General features: G+C 63.2%; 1 protein-coding gene across 2 annotated transcripts in view; it reads left to right on the top strand.

The window, feature by feature from the left end:
* The window catches only part of WSCD1 (WSC domain containing 1), a 30,970-nt gene extending 21,616 nt beyond the window's left edge, over window positions 1–9,354 (top strand). For both annotated transcript variants that reach the window (XM_045890022.3, XM_045890023.2), the window contains exons 6-9: window positions 2,391–2,550; window positions 2,956–3,120; window positions 4,339–4,539; window positions 5,538–9,354. In XM_045890022.3, the coding sequence (XP_045745978.1) occupies window positions 2,391–2,550; window positions 2,956–3,120; window positions 4,339–4,539; window positions 5,538–5,890 (879 nt within the window). In that variant the 3' untranslated portion in view covers window positions 5,891–9,354. The remainder of the gene's footprint in view (window positions 1–2,390; window positions 2,551–2,955; window positions 3,121–4,338; window positions 4,540–5,537) is intronic.
* Window positions 9,355–13,790: the final 4,436 nt, after the last annotated feature.

Raw genomic sequence — 13,790 nt, 5'->3', positions numbered from 1 at the left:
CATCCATCAGACGTTCAGTGAGCGTCCACCAGGTGCGGACACGGCTGGAGGGACACTTCCTTCCGGGACACGGGTCCCGTGGGTGCTCTCGAGGACACAGCGGACAGAGCCCAGGTGGGCGTGGAGCGAACGGACACCCCGATGGTGCGTCTGCCCGTGGACGGCGACTCTGCGGTTCCTCCACGGAGGATCCCGCGTGGGCGGAGTGGGCGCACAGACGGCCATCTTGTCCCTGTGTGTTCACACGGTCGTTTGTCTGTGTCCTAATCTCTTATGACGACACTAGTCGGATTGGCTCACACCCGCCGTGGCCCATTTTAACTGATTTACCTCTTTAGAGACCCCGTCTCCGAATACAGCCGCATCCTGAACTGGGGGTAGAACGTGGGCTCGGGACAGATGCCGCGGGTGCGGAGAGATGGTGGGGACCCGCCGGTGCTGTCCTGCACCCCGATGCGGGCCCCGCTGTGGTGCGGAGTGTGCAGGGGTGAGGGACCGCTGTGGCCAACGGTGGGTCTCACAGGTGCAATGGGGGTGGGACTTCCAACCTCTGTCCCGTGTGTAGGGGCCATGGAGGGGAGCCCACGGACAGCGTCAAACTCTCAGGTCCCCTCGCGTGGGGGGGGGCAGCAGAAGTCCCGAGAGATGACGGGGGGGTCACCGAGGACGTGCATCGGGGTGGGGGGTCCTGACCCCAGCTCACAGATAGGAAAACTGAAGCTAGGAGGGGGCAGGCTGCTGAGCTGTGGGGTTGGTGTTGGGGTCTGATGGGTTACACACCTGCTGCTTCCTCCCTGATCCCTGCTCAGGGGAAGCCCACAGACACCCCGAGCCACTGCCTCCCCCGTCCTTCATCCTCCGAAAATCCATGTCTCCAGAGCCTCCTCCAGCAAAGGCATGGAGACCTGTGCTCTGGTCCCAGGGGAGGGGGCGAGCTGGTGAGGAGGCTGGAGGGAAGCGAGGTCCTTCCCCTCTTCCAGGCCAGGAGCCACAAGACTTGTCTGTTCCCTAGAGACTAGGGTTCCAGATGGGCCCCACGGGCTGTCTCAGGGCTTTCCGTGTGTAGGGGGGCTCAGTGCTGTAGCAGCGATGGGCATGCGTGGCGGGGGTGAGCGGGGTGCGTGGTGGGGGCGCTGCATCAGAACAGCGCGGGGGTGCGTGGTGGGTGCGCAGCGTCCGAACAGGGCGGGGCTGCGTGGCAGGGGGTGCGTAGAGGGGCGCAGCTTCGGAACAGGGCAGGGGTGCGTGGTGGGTGCGCAGCGTTGGAACAGCGTGGGGTCTCGGCTTCTGTCTCCACGCGGCAGCTCAGCTCTCAGAGGGACGGGGTCGGGAACCTGGGAGCTCCTGGCAGCGGCCCAGCCGCTGCAGGCGTCCAGGAGGAGGAGGGAGGCGGGGAGGGGTTCTGGTGGGGGCTGCAGGGCAGTGGGGGGGGGCACATGCCCCAGCACAGGAGTCCCCTCCCCCCACTGGGGCTCTGCATCACCCTCCCATGGCTGGGACTCGCCCGGTGACTTTTCTGAGCCCGGGGATCCTCTCTTTGCTGAGCCACACTCAGAAAACGCTATTGATTTTCTTTTTCTTATTTATTTATGAGATTTTTGCTGTAGGCAAAAAATAAAAAGGTCTGTGCGGTGTTGCCTGGGCTGTGAGAGGCTTTCTCGGCCTCCCGCCTCCCTCCCTGCCTACTCTCCCTGCGTTCCCGTTTGCACGAGGCAGGGGCAGGCAGGGGCGAGTGGGGCTGGGTGTCCTTCCCCCTGGGAGCGCCCGCACGCGCCATGCCCGGTGCTGGGCTTTCCTCATAAGGAACGTGCAAGGTGGATCTGATTTCTCTTGTTCAGTGGTGAGGTTCAGAGAGGCTCGGCACCTTGCCCGAGGTCGCCCAGTGCCCAGCGGTCTCCTCCGTGGGGGCAGAGGGAGCAGGGCCAAGCACAGGGGAGGGGGCTGCCCCTGATCCTGGCGGAGCCCACAGGGACTGGGGGAGTCTGTCCCGGCCTGCACCCCCTGCCCGCCGCAGCAGGGTTGGGCTGACCTCCCCAGGGAGCCCCAACCGGAAGGCCAGAGGTCTCCTTGGGGCTTGCGGTCTGTGGGCCCCGCACTGCGCTGTGTGGGCTTACGTGCCCCATTCTGACCGGGCACACACGGGCTCCTGTGGACGCCCCCACCCCGCGTGCCCAGTCCTCCCGCACTCCTGCCGGCCCCCCAGCCTTAGTCCCGGGTCTGCTCGTGCTGTGACTGTTGACCGTCCCTGGCCCGCTGTGAGCTGTCACGTCCATGCGCCGTGCCCCCCCCCCCAGGCTTGAGCTGGAAGGACGGACGTCCATCCCGATGCGAGCTGGGAGGCCCGGCCCGGCGTGCACCCCACATGCTTCTGTCCCCCTCGCTCCTGGCAGGAGTTCCCACTGGCCATCCTGCGGGGCTGGGAGTGCTACTGCGCTTACCCCACGCCTCAGTTCAGCCTTCGGGACGCCGTGGACAGCTCGCTGTGTGGCCAGGAGCCTGAGGCGCAGAGGCTGGCCCCGTACTGCGAGGTCTACCAGACACCCATGCAGGGTGAGTTCGGCACCTGGGGGACGAGCGGGGTCCCGCGCTCCGGGGATTTGGAGAGGCCAGTGTGGCCGTGTGTGGTCCTGGGGCGGGGGGGGCCTCCACCGTCCCTGGAGGCTGGACACGGGACGCTCCTGGCCTTGACCCAAGTCTGGGGATGGAGATAGTTTGAGGAAGAGCAGGAGAGCGGCGAGGCGGGGCCAGCCACCCCCCTGCAGAATCCAGAGCGTTCTGTGCTGTGCGGGGAGCCAGGGCCCGCTGCCCGGGGCATGGGAGGCCTCTCTGGCCACAGGCCTGTGCAGCCAAGCCCTCCCCTCCCTGGGCCTGCCTCAGTTTCCCCGTCGGTGTAGTGGGAGCCTCGGGGCAGCGGGTCCCGGTGGGGCGGTCGGTGGTCAACCTCTGGACTTTCAGACACTCGCTGCACGGACAGGCGGTTCCTGCCCACCAAGTCCAAGGTGTTTGTGGCTCTGTCGAGCTTCCCGGGAGCCGGGAACACGTGGGCGCGGCACCTCATCGAGCACGCCACCGGCTTCTACACGGGGAGCTACTACTTTGATGGGACCCTGTACAACAAGGGTGAGTGAGGGCCAGGGCAGGGGTCCCCGGCTGCGGGGCAGGACCTGTCCACACAGCGGTCTCGGTCTGCAGGGGGCCAGGGGCCCCAGGGGCTGGACAGGCCGCGTGGGGTGGCCCGCGAGGTTCCCCCTCTGAGGCTTCCGGGGACTGGCTCAGGGTGGCCACTGGCCTCTGCACCAACCCACAGTGACACGCACAGTGCCCGGCCAGTCCTGGGCGAATGTGGCCCGTGTGACGGGCGAGAGTGGTGCTGTGGGGACAGCCTGCCGCGCACGGAAGGCGCCGTGGGTGTCAGGGTGTCAGGGACCAGATCCCGTGTTTACAGCCTGTGGTCTGGCTCCTCCTTCCCCTGGAGCGTCCCAGCGTCTGACAGAAGGAGCCCCGGCGAAGGCTGACGGGGTTTGGCGTGTTGAGTTCCAGTGGGCGAACCCCGATGCAGAGGAGCCTTGTTTCCCGGCATCAGAGAACCCGTCCCTGCTCGCTGCACCTTCACGTGTCCCCAGCCGCTCACGAAGCGGGTGGTGCTGGGGCTCATCGGCGTCCCCAAGAGCCCAGGAGAAGTGCGTGCTCGTTTATGGAGCACGGGTCCCAGGCTCACGGACCCCGGATCTGTCGGGACGTGGCCAGAATCTAGGTTCAGGGACGCCTGTCCAGGGGTCCTTCCGTGACATCGCGCTGCACCCCTGACCGGTCCTCTACTCCTAGTTCCTGTGAGCCCCTGTGCTCGGCAGGACTGCACGTGGAGCCCCTCCATCCGCAGCGTAAAGCCCACCGCGGAACAAGCACATAAGCGTCCTGTTGACCCGTGTGACTCTGCTACGGTGGGGAGGGCTGGGTCCCGCTGCAGGACCGCAGCATAAGGTCTGACAGGCCTCGCGCCTGGTGACGGGGATCCCGCCCCCACTGCCGGGAAGGGGTGGAAGCCAGGCCTCCCAGGGACACACGCGGCACGTGCCCAGAGCCCTGCGCTGCTGTGTGACCTCGGGCAAGTCTCGTACCCACTCTGAGCCATGCCTGCAGCCGCCACTAACTCGTGGGCTGTTTGTGGTGCTTGGGGGACATCTCCGTGCAAATGCCCACACGCACGCACCTCCAGGGTCCAGAGGGGTGTCAGGCCTCTGCCCCCCAGCTTCTGGGTCTCCCGGAGGCGTGTTCAGCTCTGCCTGCTGCCGTGGCGGGGCCCGACGCGGTCCTCAGGGGCCTCCGCTCTCCCCGCAGGGTTCAAGGGCGAGAAGGATCACTGGTGCAGCCGGCGCACCATCTGCGTGAAGACCCATGAGAGCGGCCGGAGGGAAATCGAGATGTTCGACTCGGCCATCCTGCTGATCCGGAATCCGTACAGGTCCCTGGTGGCCGAGTTCAACCGCAAGTGTGCCGGGCACCTGGGCTACGCGGCCGACCGCAACTGGAAGAGCAAAGGTAGGCAAAAGGGGTGGGCAGCCCGTGGCGGGGCCGGGGGGGGACCCGCCCCACAGTGTGGCCGAGACGCGGGTCCGGGGGGCGGGTGTTAGGGCACGGAGCGCTCAGAGGGAAGCTGCGTCCAGCAGGTGCAAGGCCATGGGGCAGGCAGGCCCGTCCCTGTAGCCTCGGCCCCGGCTGATGCCTCCCGTGGCCTCCAGCCGACCCTGCCCCTTGCTGACCCCCCGGATGCAGGAGGCTGAGCTCTGGTCCCTCCTTGGCTCTCGTGAGCCTCAGTTTACTCATCTGAGACACCAGGGTGGTCCCTGTCTCGGAGTCATCATGAAGACTAGGGAGAGTGAAGGCTCTCGGTGGCATCTGAGGTGTGCGGGTGGGATAGTTACAGCAGCGGTGTTTGTTGACATTTGCACCTTTCCCCACCAAAACAAAAAGCCCGCCAGCTTTCTAATTTGCTAGGATAGAAATCTCACGGAGTAGACCATTGGCAAAAGTTGGCGGCTGCCCGGCGGCGTCACAGGGTAGACTGGCCACCCCCCCAACGAGACAGGTCGGCATCAGGCAGGGACCAGGTTCACTTAGCCTCACAGGAGGCCCCGGGGCAGGCGATCGGGCCTGTGTGCGTCCTTGCCGAACCCCTGCTCACCCTGGTCACCCGGGACAGGTGAAGGCGGATGAGGGTCATCCCGTTTCCCACCTGTCATTAACCCTACTGTGCCACGTGGGCCCCGTGGCTCTCCCTGCCCCAGCGTGGGCCCAGCGGTCACGGCACTCACCGTCCACGAGAGAGGGAACCGGTTCTTGGCACACATGGTCCACGTCCGTCCTCACGTGGTGCTGCCACGGCCACGGATGCAGCCACAGCCACGTGACCCGGGCTGGCCCGGGGGTGCTGCTCTTACTGCCCGCAGGTCGTCAGGAGGGCCTCATCTGTGGGGCCCTCGCCTCCCCACCCCGGCGCCCAGGAGGCGGGCCTGACGGGCGCCCTCTCTCCCGCGCAGAGTGGCCGGACTTCGTGCGAAGCTACGCGGCGTGGTGGTCCTCGCACGTGCTGGACTGGCTGCGGTACGGCAAGCGGCTGCTGGTGGTGCATTACGAGGAGCTGCGGCACAGCCTGCTGCCCACGCTGCGGGAGATGGTGGCCTTCCTCAACGTGTCCGTGAGCGAGGAGCGGCTGCTGTGCGTGGAGAACAACAAGGAGGGCAGCTTCCGGCGGCGCGGCCGGCGCCCCCAGGACCCCGAGCCCTTCACGCCCGAGATGAGGGCGCTGATCGACGGCTACATCCGGACGGTGGACAAGGCGCTGCGCGACCACGGCGGGGCCGGGCTGCCGGGCGAGTACGTGCCCAGATGACGGCCCGGACGCTGCCCCGCGGCCTCGCTGGGGCCCGGCTGCCGGAGCCGCCGCAGGCCCCCCTGCGCTCACAGACCCGTCTCGCGGGGCCACGCGCGCTGGGCCGGGCCCTCTCGGACCCGCAGACGCCGGCCCGCCCGCGCGCGCTGGGCTCCCAGTCCGGCTTCCTGTTTCGCGCTGCAGACTCGCCGGCCAGGGTCCTCGCCCCCGGACGCGGGGCTGGGCGGGCGTCGGCGCCGTGGGCAGCGAGCACCCCGGCGTGGGCATGAGCTCACGGATGCTGCTGGACCCCGCGATCCTGACGGCGCATCAGACGCCCCATGAACACGTGTAGCGTGGCCATCAGGCACCCCGGTGCACAGCCCTACATCTCCCTTCTCTGTAGGCGGGCTGGCAGGACTGGACAGAGTAGACCCCCCCCCCACCGCACACCGACCTCAGGACCTGCCACAGCTCTGTGCACCCCACAACCCCGTCCAACGTCAGCACTCCTTGGAGGGGCCCCCTTGCCCCGCTTTTCCCTCCCGTGTCCCAGAGGCGGGTGTGAGGGCGAGGGGGCATGGGGCAAGAGGGGCTGGCCTCCAGGGGAGCCCCAGACCCGAGGGGCACACAGGCCTGCAGGGGGGCTTGGGGTGCACATGGGGAGACCCAGGAGGGACAGGTCTTGGGGATCACTTGGCCCCACCCATCTTGGCCATGTCCCCATCCACACAACCCTCGAGGGAGGGGCCACGGCCAAACCTTCTGTGTTCACCCCCGCCCGGTCCCTGGGGCTCATTACCACGCCCTCTGTCTCTGCGTGAGGTTGCCATCTCTCTCAGTCACTCACCCCGGAGGAAGGGTGCTCACGGACGCCGTGGCCTGTTGTGTGCTAGCCCGGCAGTGTGTGTGGGGGGAGGGTAGGAAAGCCCCCTACCCCAGCTCACAGCCTCGGGGGGCAGGGGAGGCTGGTCCCAAACAGGAGTTAACCCAGTAGCAGAGGAGCGTGCGTGCGCTCAGGGTCTCCACGCTGCTGGTCCGGAGGAATCTGTAGGGATTTCCCCAGCGGAGCAGAGGGAAGGGCGTTGAGGCAGAGAGAACAGCGTATGCAAAGGTTCAGAGGCTTGGAGAACGGGTGTGGGGCGTGTGTGTCTGAGTGCGCAGCTGGGGACGGAGTGGTGGGTGAGGACAGAGGTGGGGACACAGAGGGACTGTCCTCACAGCGGCCTGGTGCTCAGCCTGAAGGAACAGAGCGCCCTTCAGAGACCGACTCTCAGGTTCAGAATGAGGCTGTGCAGACCAGGGCTCTGGTCTGGGGGTGGGGCTGGACCCTTGCGAGGTGGGTGGTGGTGGGCGGGCCCCTCAGCAGCTTCTCCAGGCTTGGGGTGACCGCAGCTGGGCCCCTTGGTCTGTCCTCCTACGGCCTGAGCCAAGCTGCACCAGGGGAAGAAAATGGGGAGAGGCTTGGGGAAACCGGCATTGGAACGTCCTGAGCCTGCACTCCCCGCCGGCTGCAGGAAGCCGAGAGCCACCACAGGTGGGCAGGTGGGTGGGGGGCCCGGCGGGCTGCCCCTCTTCAGAGGGAGGCCTCCACGGCCGTCCCCGGCTCCGCCAAACCCACACTGGTGCCGAGCCTGTCCCGGCCCTCCCACAGCTGCGCTCGGCATGACGCTGGAAGCACCAGGTCTTGCTAAGCGTTTATTGGCACGGCTCTGGTTCCACCATCCAGTCTGGGTCGGCCCGATAGAGCGGTGTCTCCAGCGTCGCAGGAAGAGGGGAGACCTGCCGCGAGGCCCCACCTGCTGTGGAAGGCGTCCCAAGGGACAGCTGCGCCCCCCAAGCAACCCTAGAGTCTCGAGGGGATGGAGGGCCGGATGCTGGCTGCCTCCTGAGATTGGCTCCCAGATCTGGCCCTCACTCTTCCGGCCGCCGGGGAGACTTCAGGGACAAGACCCGGACGCCGGGGAGGCTGGGAAGGGCAGAGGTGTGGCTGGAGGGCCGACCCACGCTGGCCCTCGGGCCTCCCACCCTCCTGCCCACCCTGGAGTCAGGACAGCAACAGCCAGCCCCTCACCCCAGTAGATGGTTCATTTCCTGCTGCCAGGTGCCCAGAGACCTCCCTTCCTTCCCGGGGGAGAGCTAGCTGCTCAGACGGCCTTGCAACTTTCAGGGCACCTCAGCCAGACCTGCAGAAGAGTGGAATGACGGGGTCACCTGCATTGACTCACACTGAGTCGGTACACAGTCGGGTGCCCGACACGGGGGTGGTGCTCCTGGGTGTCCGATGAGCAAGGACGTGCAAAGGCCCTGCTGCTGATTCTCCGTGGCTGTCACCACAGCCTGTCCTGGGGGAGAGCCCGGAGGCACGGGAAGGGGCTCGGGGTGTCCGTTTGTCTCTGCAAGTGAGGCGTCCTCAAGCTCTCAGCTTCTCCCATCAAGCCTCTGCTGCCCTAAGCAGCCAGGGAGCAAAAGCCAGTGTGAATTTGGTGGAGGATTGTGGTAAAACCCACTTCCTGCAGATTCCACCTGTGAAATCACGTAAACCTGTGTTAAGACATGTAATCTCCATGGTTTTCATCTCCCGTTGTCGATCAATTTGGAAACACCAAAATACATAATTTAAAAAAACTAAAACACATTTCTGATAATCCCAGCGATGTGTAAATGAGACAGAAGAATAGACAGGCTTCCAGACCCTGGGAAGAAAGCTGCTTAATTATGTGAGCATCTTGTAATGAAGCCTCTTGCAGCTAAAATTAGATCCTGAGTGCATGAATATGTGATAATGTTTGCACACCCGAATGCATTTTCCCCTTAAAACGTGGCAGGAGCTCCTTGGTTCTTGGGGGGGCCCTTAGGGGTGGGGAGATGGGAGTGCTTGGGGGGTCCTCGCAGCTGCAGGGATGCTTGGGGCAGAGGTGTGTTTTTCTGCGGCTGGAAAATCCCCGGGGGTCTAGCAGGAAACTGATGGGTCTGGGGGCCACACTGCTCACCGCTCCCAACAGGACCAGTTGGCCTAGACGAGGTGGAAATGGAATGGAAGGCAGACTGCGAGCCGGGCAGGGCCATGCCCCCCTGTTCCCGCCCCCGTTTCCTTCCCCAGCAGCCCTGGTCTCTGGGGGACGGGGGGATTCGTGTTCATCACCATCTCTGGGGTCGGGCCCCCGGCTGGACAAAGCCAACGGCTCCTTCCGTCTCTCTGGCGATGGGTGGGTTCAGGGATGGTCCTGTGAGCTACAGGGGTGCGGCCGGAGGGCATCTCAGGACGCACGGAGCGTGCACTGCTGGTGGGAGGGGAGGTCGGCGGCCCTGGGTCTGCAGAGGGGCCCACCCTCCAATGATGCTGGTTCTGCCGCGGGGGTGGTCGGGGGCACAACCAGCCAGGAACTTGGTGGCATCGTTAAGAACGCTCATGCTTTGCCTGTGACCAGCCCTCCCTCTGGATGGTTTTGTCACATGAGCCAATAAATCCCCTTTCTTGTTCACCTCGGGTTGTCGGACTTCTGTTCCTTATGGTCCGCGGGCTTGGTGCCGGGTTCTTTCCGTCTGCGGCTGATGGAGATGGAGGCCGAGCCTCGGCCCAGTTCAAGCTGGGGGTCCGGGGACGGTGCCTTTTCCCAGAGCAGAGACCTCGTCCCGCGTGCGCCTTGGTGGGGGGAGAGATCTGGCTTCTGAGCTGAGCTGCCCCAAGCGCAAGCCCTCTGCTTCACAGACGAGGGACCTGGGACTCCCACGAGGTCGCGCTAGAAGGACGAGCGCGCAGAGTGAGGGCAGGAGCGCGGGCTCCTTCCGCGAAACCACCTGACCGCCCTTCTGCTGCATCCCTTTAACTCTTGGAGGCGTCACCACAGACAGGGCAAGTGTGCAGAGCCAGCTCATTTGGAAGCGACCCCATTAATCTCACTGCTGGTTCTTCGCCAGAATACACTTTGGTGGGCGCCCGAGGTCAGTGCCGAGGGCCATTTTATCAGAGCGTAGCCAGGACTTGAAGACCTGCCCAGACGGAGCAGGGAGAGGGACTGTGCCCGGGTGTTCATCCTCCGTCCTGGGCATCCCAGACACAGAAGGGTTCTGCTCCCTCGGGGGGTTCACCCGCAGGACAGGCGGGTGCCCCCTCGCATCGCGGGCCAGCCCTCCTGACCACCAGACAGGCACCCAGTCACCCGGACTTCGGCATCAGGTTCCTCAGTGATCTTGTCCCCACAGTCTGAGCCCCGCACCCAGCTGACACGGTGCGATTGGCCAGAGGTTGAGATCACACCCCACCAGCATCAGCTGGGCCGCTTCTCCTTTGCCACGTGACAAATTACCACGAACCCAGCAGCTCGAGCCCACCCCCAGGCACCCTCCCCTGGCTCCCGTGGGTCAGGCATCCGGGTGGACCTCCGTGGGCCGCCCGCCATCAAGGTGGTGGTCCCACTGGAGGCTTGACTGGGGATGTGTCTGTGCCCAGGCTCACCCACATTTTTGGCAGAATTGAGTTTCTGTGGTGGTAGGACTGAGGCCCTCAGTCCCTCCGGCCTGTGCACGGTCCTGACATGATGGGGGCCTCTCGTAGGAAGATCGCAATGTGGCTGCCAGCAGGAGGGTGACCCAGGGTCCCACATCTTCTACATGATCCCAGGAAGGCCGTCCCGTCACCTTAGCCGCATCCACCAGACAGAGCACGTCACAGCCCTACCCCCACTCGGGGCGGGGGTCCCACGAAAGCATGAACCCCAGGAGGTGGAGATCCCTGGTGACCAACTCGGGGTCTGTCCACCACAACACCCGTGTGGGAAAAGTCCAGAAATCCGTACTTTCTGCTCCGCACTGGGCTGCACTGAGTGTGGTGTGTGTTTGGGGGCATCATCTGGGGGGTGTCAGCTTTCACCCGCATCACCACGAGTCAGGGCCGTGTCCCCAGTCCACAGCGGCCACTCTGTACTCCTTTCCAATTCATCCTGCACAGCGCACAGTGGGTCTTTTGCAATCTGGACTTCTTTAATTTTAGGACACCATTAACTATTTTTGAGTTGAACGTTGCCCCTCCCCCCAGCGTCCCTCTCGAATTCCTCACTCCCTGGCGCCGGGACTCCAGAGCCCAGCTGCATCCGTCAGCATGCGGCGGGCCGTTTCCCACACTTGCTGTCTCGATCCCACCGCGCGGGTCCTGCACTTTGATCCTCAAAAATTATCATTTGCTCTTCACTGCATACAGGTCCCATTAACCTACCTGTCAATTTCCATAATTATGTGTTGTTTTTTTTTTAATTCCTAGAACTTCTAATTGATTTTTATCCCAATCTGCACTGGCTTTGTGGATGATGCCCCTTCACGTCTACTCACAGACATTAAATACACTCAGTGCTCTGTTAACTCTATTTCCTTGGGTGTGAGTTTCTCTCTTTGTCGACTTTGTGGTCTCTTTCGTGGTTCTGGTCCTCATCGGAGTTTTGGCGGCTCTGCATTCATTACAGAAGAGGAGGATGGTGTGGGGTCGACCTTCCTGGTGGCCCCAGGTTTGGGACCTCAGCCAGCGACCCTGTGAATCACCCCGAGTCCACCTCCTGCTCCCCAGTTCCACGGACTGCTGGTGGGATGCACCCACCTTTCTGAGGCACAAGTCCGGCCCCATGCTGGGCGCTCACCGCCTCTGATCTTCCCATCTGTTTGCCGCCTCTCAGGGTTTGTCCCATTGCTGTCCACGTCTCGCCCTCCCGGGCATGTCATCGTTTGGGCTTAATTCAGGGAAGGAAAAGCTGAGCAAGTGCTTTCCTAACCAGCCACCGTGAGAACTGGATCCCTGACCATGAAAATCAGATCAGATGACCATGAGCATCGCCAGCAGATGGGCACGTGTCTTCTCCTCTCTGAATTTCAAGTTCTTCGTTAAAAAAAAAACAAACCTGAGAAATTTGAAAGAACTCTCTGAGATCTCACCCGGCTTGGATGTTCGACAGTTCTCCTGATGCCGTCCACATCTTCTGGGGAAAAAGCCCCACGTCTGCACCTGCTCGGGACACTGGGCCACCAGCAACATCCCAAAAGCCAGACCTTCACTCGAGAGCCCAGTCTCTGTCAGGTCTTCCCAGAAATGGACAGTGCCATGGAAAAACATCAAATACTCTTAAAATGACTTTTGTATATTCCGTCCATTCGTCATGTTTTGAGTTTGGTAAATAATCACCATTTTCAATTCATGCAAAAAGCCCCAATTACACATTTACTTCACTGGATTTTTTAAGCCAGTGGGGACAGGGACAGTGCTGTATTTTGTAGGGACCTTTCTAGCCTCAGCTCCTGGCATAGGACTCACACGTGGGAGGCACGGCAAATATCAGGGGAAGGAAGTAGGGATGCATGAAAATCTTAAACCAGGGCGCCTGGGTGGCTCAGTCGTTGAGCGTCTGCCTTCGGCTCAGGTCATGATCCCAGGGTCCTGGGATCGAGCCCCACATCGGGCTCCTTGCTCGGCGGGAAGCCTGCTTCTCCCCCTCCCACTCCCCCTGCTTGTGTTCCTGCTCTCGCTGTCTCTCTCTGTCAAATAAATAAATAAAATCTTTAAAAAAAAAAAAAAAAAAAAAAAAAGAAAATCCTAAACCATCTGGCTTTTCAAGTTTTCCAGGAAAACAACCACTGTTTGTGAGTTGGGGGGACGTGGCTGAAGACACCTGCTGACCACCCCCCGCCTGCTGAGACGGTGGGGGACGAAGGTGAGCTGTAGGATCCCAGGCAGCAGAACGAGGGGGACAAACAGCAGTACCCCAGCTCTCTGGAGAGTTGAACTGAAGACACATGTTCCTGGTCAACCACCTGTTCCCGTTTGCAGAACAGGAGACAAAGCAGCAGGGCTTTTGTCCAAAGCCCTGTTGGGGGATGTTCGGGAAGATGGTCTAACCAGCATCACCCGATCTTTGCCCCTGGTTCTGCCGCTTGGTACCTGACGCTGAGCCCCAAACCTCCGGCAATGCTTTTTCTCCTAAACGGAAACCTCCTTTCGATCAGAGGCCCCGAGGTGTAAACGGAGACGCCCCCCTTTCTCCTAAGGGCAGCAGGAGGGCGAGTGTGTTTGCATACGTAATGAGGAGAGGGAAGGATGCGGTGCCGCCCCCAGACCACGCACACATGCTCGCCCGGGGGACCACCGGGTTTCTCCCCCAGCCCCACCGCCCAGACGAGGGGGCCAGGGTGGGAAATGCAGGGTGCCTGCCTCCCACCCCAGCAGCAAACGTCACCGTTAGTGATCCACTGACCACCGTGCAGCAAGTCGCCCCCAAACAGCCGTAACTTAGAGCCACAGACTCAGGGTTCGTGTGGGTTGGGAATCAGGCACGGCTTACGTGGGTCCTGTGGCCCACAGACCCTCTTGAGGCTGTGACGGGGAGGTGGCCGGGCCGCACGCTCCTCTGGGGGCTCCACGGCGAGAGGGCTCACCGCCAAGCCTCTCACCCCACCGTGGGCAGGACTCCTCGCAGGAGGAGGACCTCCCCGTTAGGTCCTCACCCGCAGCTCGCCCCATCAGAGTGAGGAGGGGAGGGGGGTACAGGGTGTGAGTCTTCGTGACGAGCCCCATGAGTCCCACCTCTTTGTTGCGTTTGGGCGTTACGTCGGCTAGAAGGACATTCCCAGGTCTAGCCTGCACCCAGAAGAGGGGTCACGCAGGGGCATGGGTGCGGGAAGGCGGCCCCTTTGGGAACCCTGGTCCTGCACTGGGGTCCCCACACATCCACCCGCAGCTGCTCCCCGCCCCCACCCCTCCCCGCACAGGGCGGCCCTCAGCATCCTGCTGCACCCTTCCTGCGGGCTCGCCCTGCAACCGTGTATCCGAGCAAACGTGGACAACTGTCCGCTCCCCACACTCAGCCTAGGAGGGTCCCCGAGGCCGGGAAAGCCTGGTCAGACATGGGGGGCTCTCCACGGGCTCACCCGCAGAAATAGC

This window comes from Mirounga angustirostris, unplaced genomic scaffold (genome assembly GCF_029215605.1).
Source record: "Mirounga angustirostris isolate CCGP_5_RB_7025 unplaced genomic scaffold, mMirAng1.0.hap1 SCAF_17, whole genome shotgun sequence".
Classification (NCBI taxonomy): domain Eukaryota; kingdom Metazoa; phylum Chordata; class Mammalia; order Carnivora; family Phocidae; genus Mirounga; species Mirounga angustirostris.
This window is presented reverse-complemented; position numbering and strand designations above follow the sequence as displayed.